The sequence below is a fragment of the Amphiura filiformis genome, chromosome 11 (genome assembly GCF_039555335.1).
Source record: "Amphiura filiformis chromosome 11, Afil_fr2py, whole genome shotgun sequence".
Taxonomy (NCBI): Eukaryota; Metazoa; Echinodermata; class Ophiuroidea; order Amphilepidida; family Amphiuridae; genus Amphiura; species Amphiura filiformis.
This window is the reverse complement of record NC_092638.1, coordinates 62,095,852-62,115,859: the sequence shown is the minus strand read 5'-3', so window position 1 is coordinate 62,115,859 and position 20,008 is coordinate 62,095,852. Positions and strand designations below refer to the sequence as shown.

General features: G+C 37.1%; 1 protein-coding gene across 1 annotated transcript in view; it reads left to right on the top strand.

The window, feature by feature from the left end:
* Positions 1–20,008, top strand: part of LOC140163829 (collagen alpha-1(XXVI) chain-like) — a 109,998-nt gene that overhangs the window by 78,558 nt on the left and 11,432 nt on the right. Inside the window, exon 2 of the mRNA XM_072187144.1 lies at positions 3,504–3,674. Within this exon, the coding sequence (XP_072043245.1) occupies positions 3,504–3,674 (171 nt within the window). The remainder of the gene's footprint in view (positions 1–3,503; positions 3,675–20,008) is intronic.

Sequence of the window (20,008 nt, the reverse complement as noted above, 5' to 3'; positions counted from 1 at the left end):
TTTGAGATCTATTTAAACACAAATTAAGAAGTATTCATGATACTTGGTGGCCCATGGGCAAAGGATTTCTGTAATATGAATCCAAAATAGACAAAACCGAAAATCAATGGCAATAAAATAATTTGAAAATCAGCATGTCTTGAGCGTCCTCTCGTTATAAGGTCAAGATATACTAGGCTATTCCAGGTGAAATCCATCACCCCTATGAAAGACATGACCTTAATCTCCCACACAGGGGTCTATAGATTTCAAATGGAGTCACCCATTCACGTAACCCCATTTGAAATTCTCACCCCTATGTGGGAGATTAAGGTCATATCTTCCATAGGGGTGATGGATTTCAACTGGAATAGCCCATTCAAGTGATTTGTAACCAATTCGGACGGTACTCGCATGCAGAGATTACAATCATGAGAATTTCTACCCAGGATGCCTAATATCTCTCAATTAGTGCTATATATGGTTACGTCCTTTTATAGAAACGTTACTATCGCCCCCATGACGAAACAAACATCAATGAACTTTGTCTATTCGGTTTCATGAAGTGACTTACTTTATTGTATTTTCTTTTTCAAGATGAAAGTTTTGTCGTACTATAGAGGTTATCCGTGTTCTATAAGCTGCATATCCTATCAACGACTGCTATACCTTGTTTACAACTTTCCAAAGAAGTACCTGCATGTGCAACCATGACTGTTTCAAAATAGCCCGCCAAGAGTCATGCAGGTAACTCCGAGGTCATGAATTGATTTGTTTTGAATAAGGAATACTACGGGAATCGGCGCCTTTTGTTAGAAGTCACACATGAGTGAAGTGGATAACCTCTATTAACGATATAGGTTTTGTTCAAATATTGAATGATATCTTGGAGAAATTTGCTCAAATTTGTTAAGAAAATCATGAAAAAATATTCATATTCGAATTCATATGTGAAGTAGCTTTCATTATCGATCAATTCATATTCTTTTTTGTGACCGTACACGACGAATGAGCCGTAAATTCCTCCCCGGTCAATTTTGTTTTATTTCGTGTTTAGGAAATATATTTCATAAGCTTTAAAATGGTATATCATTTGATTTGTTGAACTTGCTCCTCAACAAAATGATACATTTTTTCGTTTCTACATGTTTCTCTTTTTCCACATTGCTGGTAATAAATATCAAACAGTCATAATTCAGTATCGAAGTTACGTAATGTTACTATGTCAACGGGATCACGCGCTTGAGTTATGAACCACGATCGAAACAATCACCACACAAAGTATATGGCACTTGAAGGCATATCAAAATAGCGTGATCCGGTAACCAAGAGAATTACGTAACCACTTCGATGCTGAATTGGCGGTCATTTCAAATTATCCCAAAGTCAATGAGGTTCAAGAATGTCCTCTCATCGTTATACATACCTAGACAAAATACAATGCTTTGTAACCCACCACTTTTGGCCATAGCAAACAAAGACCAGAGCTATCCTATAGACATCTAAGGTAGAAGCTTATTATCCTCTTCAACAATAAGATTATTGATTGGTATAAAAGGTGTTTGACTATCAAAATGAGATATGTGTCGCACCAAATTGAGGTACCTATGAATACGACCTTCATGCACATTTTACACTGTAACTCAGAATACAATTTAGCATATATTTACGGCTCATTCGTGCTAAACGGTCACATTTTATCGTAGTACTTAATTAGGACATCTTCCCATTAAACACAAAACGTTTTTAAAACGGATTTTTGGTTTGCGTAAAAATGTTTTAATAACATTAAATGTCGGGTCAAGAAAACGTTTTAAAACGTTTTGTATGAAAACACACTACAAAGATATTTTTTAAATGTTTTTAAAATGTTATTATAAAATATTTTTTTTAAACATTTTATGTTAGAATTATTGCAGTAAGTTATCAAAAATGTTTTTGAATGTTATGAAAACGTTTTATACCCTTTATATATACCCTTTATATAACCCGACATTTAAACGATTTCTGACAATCTTTTCTAACCTTTTTTCGAATGATGTCGAAAATGTTTTTTGTTTGCTGGGTTAAAACGTAGTTAAATCTTCACTGAAATTCTTTACGAACTTTCAAAGAAATCTTATTACGATTATTAGCTTTTAACTGTTAAACTTTCAATTGACCTTATACTTTTTTGAAAAGTATAAATGAAAACCTCTTTACCTGTACATGTCTGTAGCTTATAAGTTACTCCAATTAGTATGGTAGAAGTCCTGGTAGAAGTTGTCAGATATCATCATGCAATCCATGCCTGACGAGCTAATTTAGTCAAACGGCAATTAGGTGATCGCTATAGGGGCATCGCTCCGTCAAAAGCATTCTAGTGTGTGATCCGTAATTGATATAAGGCTATAACTCCAGAAAATTATCTCACGGAAATATCTCGTCCTACAGAATAAGTTCAGTATGGTATACGACATAACATAAATACAACCATTCAAATGAAGGTAAACCAAAATATAAGGTTAAAAGGATAACCAAAAATAGATTTCACTGTAAGAAGTCCGATTCCATTTGAAGCACATCCTGCCCACTTCCAACTTCCACCCCACCCCCACTGACCCCACACACACCAACACACCCCAACACCTACACACACCCCGGGCACACCCCAACACCCCCTCCCCAATCAACACCACCCTTGTGTACTCGAGCATGACTAAGGGTGCGCCGGCATTTTCGGCCATTTTTCGATGGATTTCTTCTTTTTGGCTTGGCTTACAAGCCGAGCCATATTATCATTCGTTTGTGACCTCGATTTGGAACAACTGCCATTTTCTTAACCTCATTGGCATTAAAATAAATGGAGCATCCAAAGAGATATTGCCCGTGGTCTTGGTTAAGGAGAAGAAACATTATTTGTTGTTATTTTCATTTTACCTTTACTTTAAAGATGTTTATTCTCTATCAAAAACATACAAATTTGCAGGCGAGTTTTTCAAATGTCAAAATGAAATGCGCGCAAATTGAAATGGAGTGAATTACAAAATATCCAGTAAGTTGGACATATTGGGATTAAAAAACTGGAGTTGGAGTCGAGTGAGGTATGAAGGACTTAAAGTAATGTTAGAAAGTTTGTTTGAACAGAAAAAAGAAATTAAATTAACACAAAAATCAACCTTATTTAAGTTAAAGTCAGTTTCAGATATGGTGCCTTTACCGCGCACTGTGTGCTCTCATTCAAAATACATGGTACCTCGTGGACAAATAACGAAATTGGGTATCGCAACAAAAGGACTCATCAAAATTAAACGGTAGTTGCGATTCACTTAATATTTTCACAGAAGGTGGCCATTGAGTGTAGCATTTATAGAATCTTTCAATATTGTGAAAGTTCGATTTGGTTCTTACATAAATATCGATTCTTTGTTCTATTGCAGTTTTTTTTACTCACCCTTGAGTTGAATAGATGCCTTTTCATCCCAATCTATCTTTATGTATAACCATGGTAACGTTTTGTGCATTTTCTGTCTTTTTCTTTTCAGAACAAGTAACTTTTGTGACTTTAGAGTAACAAAACAAGTGACATGTCGAGTACTCAATGGTTCAGAGATGTATGTACATCGAAGTAATGCTCCATGGTGCAATTATCAGTTACGAACTTATTATCCACCGTTTAGTAAAAAAGAATGCGGCGATAGTAGTGCAACTTACAGGTAATACAATACTTTATTAATGCTCTGCATGCTAGCCATAGGCTTCAACATAAAAAGTTCTAGTTTTGAGATATTTTTCAAAATATCAAGACCTATCTGAACCAATACCAGGCTTGTTTGTATTCATTTTAATGCATATTTCATGCTGCTTCCAAATATGGTAATGACAATAAACAATTATGCAATTTTTGAATTTTCTAAAAACAATGAAACTTGTCGTCTGCAGTCGACACCCGCGTGGAGAGAGTTTTAACTTAGGGGTGGGTGCGTGGGGGAGGTGGGGTGTGTGGGGGTTGGATCACCAAATGATCACGGCGTGTATATTGAGGTAGATATATGTGGGGGTGTGAGGGGGCGTCTGTATAAGGACAGTGGCGGGGCATGGAGGAAGTGAATTTCAGGGGGGCAAAATCAACAAATTTTGCTCAAAATCACCGCAAAAAGTTGTAATTTTTGTAAACTATAGGTGTGTGGCAGTGTGAATGGGAGCTAATGGGGTGTCGGTGTGTTAGTGGTGTGGGGTGGGCGCGGTTTGGGGTGGGTAGGCTGTGTAGATGGGTGTCTTGTCTTTTTGTGGGTATACAGTACCCACCGCACCAAAGGCGAGGAGCAAAGAACTACATTATATACTTCATATGCGGCGTTTTAGATGAAAACAAATCAGCTGTCTCAATCAACCCTTTGAGCATGTGAAGGACTATGTTGTCCGATTTTAACCTCAAACTCTACAAATGTATTACGACAAAAATTCTGATATTTGTCCCAGACACGCAGGGGTGCGTCTAATGGGCGCAAACTAAAATCACAGAAAGTGCGTCATAAGTTTTCTTATTAAAGCCAAATTGTCTATAGGTAATTTCTTTTAAATCCATTGGTCACTTTAACAAGGAAATGGATGACAATACACCCATAAGCTATAGATGATGGATTAAGTATGATCCATGAGATAACTTTGTTATCAAATGTAGCTTGAATCCTTCCGTATAACCCTAAATGTGTGAAACCCAAGCTCCCGGCCCAAGCTCCAATCTAGTAGTTTTAATACAAGAAAAAACTAGTGGCAAATGGTGGTCATAGACCACAAACCTAGCTGGGGCATGTTGGTGTTGTGGAGGTATCTGACCCCTACAGAATGTTCCAAAAATGCTCCCCTGGTCATGGGGTTTGTTTTCACCGAGTTTGAGTCCCGTACTCCTAACAGATGTCCAAAAAATTCAATTCTAAGATTTGACCCCAGATGACCTTTGACCTGACCTATGCATGATGTTCCATAATGTTCCCCTGGTCTTGAGGTTTGTTGTCACCATGTTTGAGCCCAGTACCTCTTACAGATATCCAGAAAATGAAATTCTACGATTTGACCCCAGATGACCTTTGACATGACCCTTGCACAGTGTTCCAAAATGTTCCCCAGGTCAGTAAGTTTGTTGTTGTGGAGTTTGAGCCCCGTACCCCTAACAGATGTCCAGAAAATGCATTTAGAAAATTTGACCTCTACATGACCTTTGACCTGACCCCTGCAAAATGTTCCCCTGGTCATGAGATTTGTTGTCACTGAGTTTGAGCCCCATACCCCTTGCAGATATCCAGAAAATTAAGTTATAAAGATTGACCCCAGATGACCTTTGACCTGACCCCTGCAAAGTGTTCCAACATGTTCCCCTGATCATTAAGTTTGTTGTCCCCAAGTTTGAGCCCCGTACCCCTTACAGATGTCCAGGAAATGCGTTTCTAAAATTTGACCTCTGCATGACCTTTGACCTGACCCCGCAAAATGTTCCGCTGGTCATGAGATTTATTGTATCGAGTTTGAGCCCCATACTCCTTACAGATGTCCAGATAATGCAATTCTAAGATTTTACCCCCTTAATGACCTTTGACCCCAATTCTGTGTGCTAGGTATGGGCACTGGGTAAAGCCGATGCACATGTGTAAGTGATGTCATTGTGCTATGTAATATGTGGCAGAAGAAGCATTTTGAAGATATTTGGTTATATATCGAAAATGCCCCTTTAATGACCTTTGATCCCAATTCTGTTTGCACCATATGGGCACAGGATATAGGCGATACATATGTGCAAGTTACGTAATTGTAGGGTGTAACATGTAGGAGGAGAAGCATTTTGAAGTTTGTTGCCAGAAGAAGAAGAAGAACTAGATCTGGTTACAGATCTGGACCTAGCTGGCCGGAAATGCCAGTCTTAACTTAAAGTTTGACCTTTGACCGGCTATTATGGACATCTCACACCATTAATGGTGCATCACTGTAGCATGTAGGGGCTTTATCCGTCTTCCATAGGCTGAGATACAGCTACTTTTCCGTAATTTTAAACATTTTTTGCAAATTTGACGTTTTGACCTCCTTAATGACCTTTGACCCCAATATAAAAAAACCTCATATACACCGAGAAAATGCATTGTTACAGTTTAAATTTAAAAATCTACTATGCTTAGTTATGGAGATAAAAATTCTTGAAGTTATTTAGCTTAAAACCGGAAATGACGTCTAAACGACCTTTAACCAAAAAATAAAAATACCGTGCATACATCAGGTATCACTAATACATATATGAAATTTATGTCACTCTGGTCTGGTTACGTTTTGAGATATAAAAAATGAACATATTTGATGATTTTTGGTTTTTGACCGGAAGCGACCCCTTAATGACCTTTGACCCCAAAACTGTAGACACCCCAAAGACCCTGGTTGGTAGCAATGCATGTGAGCTAATGACAACACTCTGCTATATAATTTGTAAAGACAGTGATTTTTCGAATATTTTTAGCTTTCAGACCGGAAACGACCCTTTATGACCTTTGACCCAAATTCTGTGAATAATTTATAGGCACTGGATATAGCCGATGCATATGTGAAAGTGACGTCATTATATGATGTAACATGTAGGAGAAGAAGCATTTTGAAGATATTTGGTTTTATACCGGAAATGACCCTTAATGACCTTTGACCCCAAATTTGTGAATATCCTATAGACACTGGATATAGCCGATGCTATGTGCAAGTGACGTCATTGTAGGATGTAACATGTAAGAGAAGAAGCATTTTGAAATTTGTTGCCAGAAGAAAGAAGCAGAAGAAGAAAGAAGAAAGATCCGATAGCATCACAAGACCTAGCCGGTGTCCCGGCTAGGTAAGAAGAAAGAAAGAAGAATCGGAGAGCATTACAGTACCTAGCTGGGGGTGTAAACCCCCCAGCTAGGTAAATACTTAAAAGGCCAAACAAAAACTGGTTGTCTCAAAGCCGACGTGCGAGTCATTTTTCTCAGCACATCCATGTCAGCTGAAACGGCAAATTCATATTTCTTTTCAGTTTTGTTGTTGTTTTTGTTTTGTTTTTGTTTTTTACATTAGTTTGTTTGTTGTTGTTTCTTTTTTGTTGTTTTTATTGCTTTTTTTTTTTTTTTTTTTTTTTTTTTGCTTTTGCTTTTTGCCGTAAAATCATGAAATTCTGAGACATATTTGGAAGAAAATGTACTTTTTTGATACTCGCATTGTTTAGGTATAAAACAATTTAAATTTGTACTTCAAATGTGCAAATCAACCACAAATTTATGCTGTGTACTTTTGAACACTCGAAAATGACATCTTAATTCAAAACAATTTAATTTAGAAAATCTAAAAAAAACGCCTTCCGCATTCGTTTGTGGAACTGCATGCCATGGACTTTGAAACATACGTTGTTTTGGTGTTTGTTTGTTTTTATATTTATTAAGCCAATATATCTTATATTTTCAGTTTCATTATTTGAAACCTGACTTGAAAATTGAATTAATGTAAGCAAGCAAACAATACTGTTCGCACTAAGAATTTGGAAAATAAAACGAAAATTCGTGACAATGACAGGTGTATACCGTACGTACGATATTGAATAGTTTTCAAATAAACAGATTTTGATAACGGAAGGATAGACTTTACAATTCATTATAGCTTCTTCAACACACCATTTAAGTTGAATGAATCATTAAGCAGTTTTTATTTAAGTATTAGGTGATGTCTTCCTTTCAAAAACAAACTCAAGTAAGTTGAGTTTCCTTTGCATTTTCATCACCATTTACTAGGTGGCTTTAAACAATAAATATGCAAGTTCCGAATAATGGGCTATTACAGTTGATATATATCACCCCTATGGAAGATATGACATTAATCGTCCAGACAGAGGGTGTAGATTACAAATAGACTAACCCATTCAGGTAACCCCATTTGAATTTCACACTCCATGTGTGGAAGATTCAGGTCATGTCTTCCATATGGGGTGTATGGATTTCAACTGGAATAGCCCAACCCAGTCTGACCTGATTTCATCATCGTCACTGATCGTGGAGGATTTTCCTTTTTAATAAATGAAAATCTGCCAGCAGTGAATAAGACTCACAAGATCAGCAAAGGGTGGATGTACAAAAAGTTTGAAAGTATTACATTGGTCATTACTTCCAATCTTTGATAACTTGCCTCATTATTACAAAGCTTTTCGTATGAAACGTATTCCGTTTTACACAAACATGCCAAAAGGGGTAGCAAATCCAAGTTTACAGTTTACTCTCTAAATGTTAAAGAGTAAACCAAAAGTGTGAGTATTTACTAGTATGCACTCCAAAAAGAGTGAAAATCACTATTCAAAAGAGTGGCATTTTCACTCCAAAAGAGTGAATTTCACTTCATGAGCCATAACTCTTTTTGGAGTGGTCCTTCATTATTATGGCTCATTGAAGAGTGAACATTTCACTTGGAGTGATTTTCACTTTTTTTTGAGCGTATAAATATTCATTAGGCCAAATAAAAAAATTAGCATGATTCACGTCCCCTCCCGCTTCCTTTTTTGAGGTTTTTTTCAATTTTATTTTAATTTTTTGAAATTCAAATACCGTATAACTTTTCAAAAAATATGTCTAGGAAGTAGAGATGCTTTCTATAGCCTTGCTATTATACAAGAAACACTTTTATAAGGTTTTGTGAAAGTTAGAGGGGCCTATCTCTCAGAACAAATAACAAGAGGCCTCCTCCTTTTTCCAGGCATTATTGTATCCGCTATAAAACAGCTCTAATTATGGGTATTTACACTGGTTTTGCAATAAAAAATAAAAAGCCCCCTCTTCCTCCTTTTTTCCAAAAACCCGGACGTGAAACATGTTTTTTATTTTACTTTGCCTTATACCGTAAACGTTCGCCTAATGGCGCTTTTGGATTCTTAGAAATGTGAGAGCGCCATCCTTGTAAAATCTCAACAGCATTAAGGATACGTGTATGTTAAATTGAGCAACCTGGACATAATGCCTCAGAAAAAATATCGTGACATGACCCAATACTTAAGGTCACTAGGTTAGTTGCTAGAGCAGCAACTGTTTTGGGGTTTCTTCAGGTATTCTTTCTCAAAGTGTCATTGGACTTAATTTGTAAATCGATTCATACGTTATACCTTATTTTGGTAAATCTTTTTATAACATTGTAATTTCTTCATATTTTTTAATACTCTTCAGTTCAAAATTACACCCTTCTATTGTCTGACCCGTTAGCTCAGTCGGTAGAGGGTGCGCCTTGAATGGTGAATGGTACTTGTTCGAATCTTGATTTCTGCCCCCACTTTTATGTGAAGAAGGGTCAAGAAATGTTTTTGGATTTTGTCCCCATTTTACGAAAGAATATTGTGAATTTTTTTTAATTTAATTTTAATTTTCTTATTCTTTTTAGATAAATAGGTACTGCGAATAAACGGCAACAAAACCCGCTGACAAAATTTGCTCCACCTGCTACCTATCAATGCGTGATATATTCCACTACATTTAACAGTTAAATGACCTTTGAAAAATAGAACGGCCTCAATGTTTCAAATTGTGTAACTACATTACTTTATTCATTTATGCATTATAAATGATCAGCTATTTTTTCTTTTCTTAAAAGGATCGAACCCAAGTAGATCAGATCACATAACTATCAGACCACGAAGTAGTTACGCAACTCCGTGATGGTATCGGAACCGAGCACTGTTTATATGGCGATCATTACGATCACGCTATTTTGGTATGCCTTTTTTGTGTACTGATTGTTTCGATCGTGGTTCATTACTTAATTGCAATTCTGGGTAAAAACCACATGTGCCTGCTAACGGTCAAAAAATTTTTATTGCATGAGGTGAAAGGGCTTTGGTAGTAGGTTACAAAAAGTCACATCAAAAATTCCTCCGGAGCTTGTTGCCATAGCAACGGCAGTTTTTATGTTTTTCGTGATTTTTGCTTATTTTGGGGTGAAAATAAGGGAAAATATGTACTTTTCTGAATTGCTCCTGACTTTAAATTTGAGGTCACATTAAAAAAGCAACCTTACCACCATAAAGTATTATCTTTGTGCTTTCCCCAGATGCAAATAATATTTCAATAATATTTCTCCATGTGCAATTTTAGGGCTGGGCAATATTGCCAATTAAGCACTTTTGAAAAAATGCAATTTTTACCCTATCTTTGAAGTCTAAAAACTAATTTTGCTTGAGCACCCAGAATTATTTCCTCTTTGATGGTACTTGAGCCGACATTGCCCCTTTCAAATTTGGTAAAAAATCTCTGGGGCTATTTGACCTGTAAAGCTAGTGTTGCCAGAAAGTTTGATAATTTTCAAAAATGCATTTTTCGAAATAATGCATTTTTCTACATGTTTACTCATGTAACCTTTAATACCACCAACTTAATTGAAATATTTGCACACTTTGCACACATGATTAGACACACACTGCAACGGAAGCAACACTTTGAGGCTGGGTTCAAGTCCTGTCCTGCAAAAACCGGTATTGCCAGAAAATCTTACTTCATTAATCCAACTTTCCAATTTGTGCATTTTACAATATTATGTATTCGGTTAAGTTTATACTATCAATGTTAGTTTAATATAATGTGCATTTAAACATCATCTGATACAATACATGTTCAGACACATGGACAAGTTTCTCGACAGGTGGCTTAGTAAGCCTTAGGCTTAGGCGACCTTGAAGATACTATAGGCTAAAGCCTAGTTTTGCATGGACATTTTTTTGAAATATGACAAATGCATCTTGGAAAGTGTATCAGTTTATTAAGATAGATGTTAAATCAAAAAAGTGACCTATGATTTTGACCTATGACCTCTTGTAATTCATAAGTAGGCCTAAAATGCCGGTTTTCAATGATATTGTTCATTTTGGTTAAAAATGGACCCTTTTTACCATTTTTAGCAATTTTTTGCATTACAAAAGTTTTAAATTACACTTAACTTTATTGATAAATAGGGCTTCTTTAATTTTAGGCTATTGAGAGAATTCAACAAGTATGCAGTTTCCATGGCAACGACCATTAATGCTCATTTTTAAGCAAATATCTGTGAAATAGAGCTAATTTCCCAGTAAAATTAGCAAAAAATGGGCGTAAAAGGCCGTTTCCTTGTAAACTGGCATCTCTTTGAATTCTCCTAATAGCTTAAAATGTTATGCCAATCAAACAATATTTTAGGCTTTATGATAATCCTGTTAATGAGAATACACGAAACTGCTGATTCTTGATTACGATCCACAAGGCATAGCCGAGTGAACTTGTATCAAGGAATAACAGTTTCAAGTGTATTCGCTGATTTAAACCATTGCTTTATACTAGCAATACGCTCTAAAACTGTGGATTCTTGCATAGAAACGTGTCAAGTGTTCATTCGTAGAAAATAATCTTCAGTAATGAATAGACGTCATAGCAATGGTTTAAGTACATTTTCCAGACATAATTTGTGTGATCTAGCCTGTAAATATATCAGATATTTTGTGTAATCTATTATGAGAATGATGAGTTTTAAACCTGACTCAACAGGCTTTCGTAGACTACATCTACACAATTTTTAGCGAAACATGACACACAAGGCTAACAAAGAATCGAGGCTATATTGTAGATGAATCCAATTTCATGCATTCCTACACCTCAATGGCAGCCATAGCTGGCCATAGCTGCCCCCCTTAGGTCTATCCCACCTGAAATGTGAAATGATATGGCCTTGGCAGTGGCGGATCCAGGGCAGTCAGAGGGGGATTTGAGAAAAAATAGAGAAAAATGTACGAAATGGAGTGGCCCTCCCGTCCCACTCGGGCCCTGCATATTGGCGGGTCCGCAGTAATTTTCACATGCTTTTAGGACGAGGACCCGCCTTCAAGCAATGCCTAAAATAATCGCCTTTCCTCCCTTTTCTTCTCTTCTCTCCTTTTTTTTTGGAAGGGGGGCGGAATGAGGGGGTTGGGCCCACTGCCCCCCCCAAATCTGCGCCGGGTCTTGGCGGGGATATGAAACTGCTTTCCCTTCCACCCAATGATCATACCATGATACTTTTGGAATGGCAATTTTTAACCAAATTGATAGCATATAGGCCTACACATACTGATAGAAAATTATCTTGAGGATTGTGTTAGAAACAAGGGGAAATCGGGAAAATAGGGAGTGTTTTAATTGCAACAGCCTATCATGACCCACTAGCTTCTTCACCAGTTGGATTATTATTTGCATTGTAAACATGGTAAATATTGTCTGCACGGTTGTTTCGATGTGATGTTACCTTTCCACCCTGGACAAGTATATCTTCAACAGGTCCTGTATCAACGTAAAAGTAGAAGTCAAATTGATGGTATCAGAACGGATGTCTTAATTTAGGAGAGAAATTCAATAAGGGTGTCAAACAATGCAAATGTCAATATTGATGCCCCCATGGGAGTTTGAAGTTTATATTATTGTGCGTATCATTAATTTTACATGGCTACGTTTTCAAACAAATGCACGCATGTTTGACGAACTCAAAAATTACGGGTAAGCCTGTGGGTAAATTAATTGTCATATAATCTGGCAATACCATCATTGCCTAAATTTCAAAACCTGTTTGTGATGGTGGTTAAAAAGGGTCAATTTTTGCCCAAAATGACCAAAATCATTAAAAACCTGCATTTTAGGCCTACTTATGAATTCCAAGAGGTCATAGGTAAAAATAGGTCACAGAAAAATATTGTGATTTACTTTTTTTGATCCAAACGTCCATCTTAGTAAGCTGATACACTTTTTAAGGTGCATATATCATTTTCCAAAAAATTTTCTATGTAAAAATTACTATTGTGGGTCAAAAGTAGGCTTAGTATCCTCTAGGTCGCCAAAGCCTAAGGCTTACTAAGCCACCTGTCGAGAAACTCGCCCATGTGTCTGAACCTGTATTGTATCAGATGATGTTTAAATGCACATTATATTCAACTAACATTGATACTATAAAATTAATTGAATAAATAATTGTAAAATGCACAAATTGGAAATTTGGATTAATAAAATATGATTTTCTGGCAATACCGGTTTTTGCAGGACAGGACTTGAACCCAGCCTCAAAGTGTTGCTTCCGTTGCAGTGTGCGTCTAATCATGTATGCAAAGTGTGCAAATATTTCAATTAAGTTGGTGGTATTAAAGGTTACATGAGTAAATATGTAGAAAATGCATTATTTTGAAAAATGCATTTTTTGAAAATTTTCAAACTTTCTGGCAACACTGGCTTTACAGGTCAAATAGCCCCAGAGATTTTTTACCAAATTTGGAAGGGGCAATGTCTGCCCAAGTACCAACAAAGAGGAAATAATTCTGGGTGCTCAAGCAAAATTAGTTTTTAGACTTCAAAGATAGGGTAAAATTGGATTTTTTCAAAAGTGCTAAATTGGCAATGTTGCCCAGCCCTAAAATTGCACATGGGGAAATATTATTGAAATATTTTTTTCATCTGGGGAAAGCACAAAGACAATACTTTATGGTGGTAAGGTTACTTTTTAATGCGACCTCAAATTTAAAGTCAGGAGCAATTCAGAAAAGTACATATTTTCCTTATTTTCACCCCAAAATAAGCAAAAATCACGAAAATCATACAAACTGCCGTTGCTATGGCAACAAGCTCCGGAGGATTTTTTGATGTGACTTTTTGTAACCTACTACCAAAGCCCTTTCACCTCATGCAATAAAAATTTTTTGACCGTTAGCAGGCACATGTGGTTTTTACCCAGAATTGCAATTAAGCGCGTGATCCCGTTGACATAGTAACATTACGTAACTTCGATACCGGGCTTCGATACTGAATAGTTGTTGAGTGCACATAATATGGAAAGCCATTGGGGTATTGTGTGCCTTCCAAAGCGCCTTATAACATGTTCTCATTGTGTTGTGGAATCCTAGCCAGTATTCAATGATAGCTATAGAGGCCTTGCGTTTATCGATTGGCTCCAAACAAAAGATTTGGACCGGTTTCTTCCCCGTAATCATGGCGCAGTGCAGTCCATTCAATCAAATGTTGTCATCAACCTATTTGATCGTAGTGCATTTTGTTATGTGTGTGAGACGAACTGTCGCGGTAGATGCAATCATGTTTTTATTGAATGCATTTGAGTAGTCCGCCACTAGATTTACGGGATGATACGTCATATGCACAGCTATTCAGTTGGTCGTTGTATGATTTTGTTCGTTCACTCATTCAAATTTTATTTATAGGTCATTTATGATACATCCTCCGTGGAACAGTTTCAAACAAATATAGCTAGGGATTATTGGGGCAGAGGTTATCTTTTGAATCCTCTTAGAGGGCTATCATTTTTTTTCGGAAGGGGGTCCCAAATTTACAAAAAGTCTGCGTCAATAAAATTGCGCACCCCTATTTCGGCAACAAAAATTTTATGATCCCAAACCCCAAAATTGTATTGAAATCAGTCTTTTTGAATAAAATAACACACTTTCTATGGTCATCGTGTGACTCCCTACATTTTGGTCATAAAACATTTTATGACCCCCTGCTATTATTCTTTCCAAGACTTTATGACCCCCGTATATTTGGGACCCCCTTTCGAATAAAATGATATACCTCTTATGACCACTGATGCATAGGCAAGGACACTCGCGCGAATTGGAAGACTTGTCGCACGCGACAGTTCGTCACACACACATAACAAATGCCTATACAATCAAATAGGTTCATTACAACATTTGATTGAATGGACTGAGTTACTCTAAAATGAAACGAAAAAACAAAGAATCATGAAAAAAGACACATACAAGATAAAATAATAAAATTATATAATTTACAATGTTGAAGATAAAATCAAGAAAATAGAGAATAACATTTCCTCAAATCAGAAAAAAAAACATTGACAGACATCATAATCTATCAGAAGTTACTGCATGAGATTCGAACCATCAAACTTCTCCACAAGTTCTCTTTATCCTCGCACTAAAGTCTAATGCTCTGCTCACTGGGCCACAACGTATCAGGTGAATGATTACCGCATTATCATGAACAAGTTTGTTCGATCTTGCTCATAATTGTATGTGTCGATAGGTATCATCCTTTAACTACACGTACCCTTAATGATCAGTGATAATAGTCGGCTTTTACAGGGATGGCGCTCTCTCATTTCCATGAACTCCATACCGCCATTAGGCGAACGTTTACGGTATTGGTTTATTCTTTTACATTTATTCCGTTTTTCACAATTCAGATGTTTTAAGTATCCAAGCACGTCTACAGCAAGCCATATACGTAATAACCCCAATGGCTTGCTATACTCAGTGCAGGCTGCAATAGTTTCAGTTTCAACAAGACTAGAACCTAACAAATAGGAGTTCAAAATTCTATTGCGAGCTCTCAATCAAGTTGCATTTCACAAAATTCATACTTCGCACACACTTTCAGGACTTCATTTTTGATGCTAGCAGGAAAAATTATCACCTCTGAATTTGACACCACAGAAAAATTATCACCTCAGAATTTGATTGGAGTTTCTATTGTAAAGTCGGAATTGCTTGATAACTCTTTTTCGGGAACGGACCAAGTTACGGAAAGGTGTGCTATATTTAAATGAGACATATTACCAAAGATTTGATCTCAGCCAGTGTTGACATCGAGGCGAGGTGCATATTAAGTTTTCCCTTCTCAGGAAATTTGACAGAAATTGAGACTAGATGAACTCTCACGATCTTTAGGACCACCAAACCTTTAAATTTAGCAGATAGGCGAGGTCTGCTTGTTTTCTGTTGACAAGGGGCAGTCTTTAGTAAACGGCTCTTTCAGTGCCACCAAACCTTTAAATTTAGCAGATAGGCGAGGTCTGCTTGTTTTCAGTAGACAAGACACAGTCTTCAGTGAACGGCTCTTTTCAGAGCCCACCAAACCTTTAAAATTAGCAGATAGGCGAGGTCTGCTTGTTTTCTGTAGACAATGGGCAGTCTTTCGTGAACGGCTCTTTTCAGAGCCACCAAAAAACCTTTAAAATTAGCAGATATGCGAGATTCGCTTGTTCTCTGTTGACAAGGGACAGTCTTCAGTGAACGGCTCTTTTCAGAGCCATCAGTAGGCAAGGGGCGGCCTACATGTCTCATTCTTAGGTACTTTGTCCTAAAGAAGTCAGAGCTACTGCTGACGAAAGCTTGACAGTTCTAAACTTGTCCGACGGCGAACCCGCTAAAAACCTACTAATTGTTAGGTATGAATTCCCGTCGTAAAAGCCTATCCCACAATTTCTCACGATCTTGCTCGGTCTATAGAATGGTACAATAGCTCTATACCAGAGAGATAAAGAGACAACTCAAAAGAGGGGCGTGTAAGGTGTATGGCACGCCGCACTGGACATTAAACGCCGAAATACCTATATAGTTAAAAAGAATGACGCCGAGAAAAAAAATTACGTCGAGAATGAAATAATAACGTCGAGTTTTAAAATACGACGTTGAGTTCAAAACGATGATGCTGAGCTTGTGCCACGGTTTGGGCTACCTTTTCAGCGATTTTGGTATATGGGTGGGTTTTCGGTGCACAAGCAGTGCGCACAATTGAGCGCATTTGGGAAAAAGTTCCCTTAAAAGCACCCAATGTGGACAAATTGGGTGCTATTTGGGTGCTTTTTGTGAAAAATTGGTAGCCTATACTGATGGGTTGCAAAAACAGTAAAAGTCAGAGAAAGTCAGCACCAAAAAGTCTGCGTGCACATTAACTTGAAAGCTCAAAAGCTCCCAAATGGCCTTCTTCTGCAGTGTTCTTGGGTACAGAGAATCTCATAGGCCTACTCCAAAGTTTGAGCATTGATTGTTTAAAGGTACTGAATCATGAAGGACGTGATACTATATTGGATCATAGACAACCCAAAAGCTCCCAAAGCTCCAATTCATACATCTTCCGTTCTGTCATTTTTTGTAGGAAAAATTAAGTTATTTCAACTTAACTTCATCAATCAACGTGATCAATGGATCTTCGTCTGGGCCTAAGGCCTGTGAATGAATCGTATATCATTTAAAGAATATTGTTACAAAATAATATACACGTGAACGCTTGAGTTGCAATGAGCAAGACACGTTACGCCTCAAGCAATATCATGCACGAACTTGAGAATTAGAACTCTTAAGTCGAGACATTTTCTACACAATAAGACTCCTCTCTGGGTGTACCCGTGGTACCTATACGGGTGCACTGCAAAAACAGTGTTTGGCATTTAAACACTTTTCTAAACACATTCTTACCTTCACTTTGTAAACGTGTTTAAATAATAAACATGTTTTGAGTCGGGTTTAGAGCATTGGTAGTTAATGTTTTGCCATTGAAAATTGATGTTTAGGAATTTGATATAGGTAATGTTTAGTTTCTTAACATGTTTACAAAGTGACGGCGCGGCAAGAGTGTGTTCAATGGCTAAACACAGTTTTTTGAGTGTAGGCCTGTGTATATTATGCTGTTTCTCCTCATGAACTTTCCCTGGTCCCCGTCAGTTTAATAAACTGCCTAACGGTATACGAACATATATCCCGGGACACAGGTCAGTATGCTGAAGAGTAATGAAAGGAGACTTACAGGAGTTGCCGTGGAGAAACTCGCCAAATAAATACTCCATGAACACATGAAAGGATATGCCTATGATATAAATGGGTCCAGACAGTTGAAATGTACATGATATGCTCACAATTCTCAAATGGCTGAAAAAAATGTAACACAATGCTACAGAGTCCTTATAATACATGTATGTCAGACCCAGTCTTTTTATTGTATAAATCTTTAATACTACATGTATAATAAAGATATTTCTCACAACATCTTCCTCGGGCTTCAGACACAAATTGGTACAAAAACCATTGATAAATATTATTTATCCTTCCACACTAAGGCCGTATGCAGACTTTTTATTAGACTTTTTATTAAACGTATAATATTTCATGCAACATATCTACGTTATTTAATCTATTGCCGTTCTATTTCCAGTGATTTTTAAGTTCTAACGAATGTTTGATGACGTAAAATCGATCATATGTTTCTACCAGATATTATACGTAACATATTATCGATTTTACGTCATCAAACATTCGTTAGAACTTAAACATTACTGGAAATAGAATGGGACTAAGATTAAATAACGTAGATATGTTACATCAAATACGTCTAATACTCGGAGTCTGCATACGGCTTTAGCAGAGTTGAGAGGCTGCGATTTCTTACGCATTGACACACCCATTGTTCAAAATCACTCAGCTGTGACGTAATTGGAAGTGGAACCTTTCAAGTGAAACTTCTACGTATACGTGCACGGCAGTTTCACTTACTCACTACTGGTTGCGATTCATTAGGGGTGGCTTCAAAGCTCAACCGCCGGTTACCCGCCGGTTCCCCCGGTTCCATCCGTTTGGAAGCGGTTTCTATTGGTCTAAACAATGAAACACGATTCTACCGCCATCAACTGCAGGTCAACGGGCGCTCGAGTTTTGAAGCCGTCCCTTACCTGACAGCTCCTGGTGTAGTATAAAATGGTGTACAAGTATAAGCATTGGCATCAGACACTTCTCAGTGGACGTATTCAGGCGAAAAAGGGGGAACGCGCGAAATGACAATTGGCATTACAACCATAGTTCACTTTACGGTCAATCGTCCTAATTTTGCAATTAGTGTGGAGTTCCTATCCTAATTGTGGCGATTTTCCGATTTGCAAGTTTACATATTATAAATTATAGCGTCAAACTTGGTAGACATGATAGAGAGATCAGCTGAGATCCCCTGTACATTTGGGGAGTAAAGCGGGTTGTTTATTTCTTAATTGGTCCGAAGGTTAAAGGTGCCATCTAAACTATATAATGTCCATATTTGACATTCCCGAATTTTGAAGCAAAAAAAAATCCAAATACGGATGAAGGTATATTTATGAGATGAAAATTGAAAACCATTTACCAAATAGGAGGAAATTGCCCATTTTCACGATTCATGATCAAAATACTGGGTGAAAATGGCCCAAACTGTTTTTTACATGTTTTCGAACCATTTGAGAACGAAATTCACCTAAATTGTGCGATTGGAGTTTATAAAAAGTGTGCTTATGCAACAGTGTCATCAAGTATAATTTATAATTGAAAACTGTTATTAGGAAGTGGTGTGATTTACATTCTCCCTGAATACCATGTTATTACGGTAATGGCTATCACTGAACTGAAGATGGGTTACCAAAAAGATACAGTAAGAAAGGCTCTCTATAGTCTTTATTTTAGATGCTGATGTTCTACTACCGTAAAAACTCGATAGTTAGCATATGTGCTTACTATTGAGCGCTTTTGAAAACATGAAATTGTACCAAGGTCCGGCGCTTTACCAACTGAGCAAATGGGATTGAGACACACATTTTGCAAGTTAACTTGTTAGTATGTTTAGGCCTATCGATGATTTGTTCAAAACTCTTTACACTTTAGCCTCACTTTTGTGGATGGGGCTCTTCATGTTCGCATGTTTTAAAAGAGCTCGATAGTAAGCACATATGAAAACTATCGAGTTTTTACGGTATACTGAACAGAAACCTATAGCAAGTTGATCTATACTTCTGTCAGATATTGGGCTATTCCAGAAAATAGATGCACACCCCCTGGAGTTCGGATTTCCGGACTTTTGTCCAGTTGTGACTGTTGGAAATCCAGATTTTTAAATGAAAGCGTCCAAAGGCAAAAAAATCAGACAGAAAAATAGTTCAAAATCAGAAATCATCAATTTGAGACTTCATTTTGGACATTTCCATGATTTTTCCTTCATTTAATTGGATTTCCAAGCTTTTTCAAGTAACATTGGCAACTGGAATTCCAGTAGTTTTCAGAAAGCAGACTTGGAAATCCGGACATTTCTTTGATTGAAAAGTTATTCCTCTATAGCCCATTGCTGTATAAGAAACCTTATCTGAGATCAGGACCGGGCCGGGATCAGGAGTATACTATTTTCAAGAAGTTTGAAAATCTCAGCATCCGAATGTCATTTGAAAATAAACATAGCGATAAACTTGTGACAGTCAAAGCAAATATTTA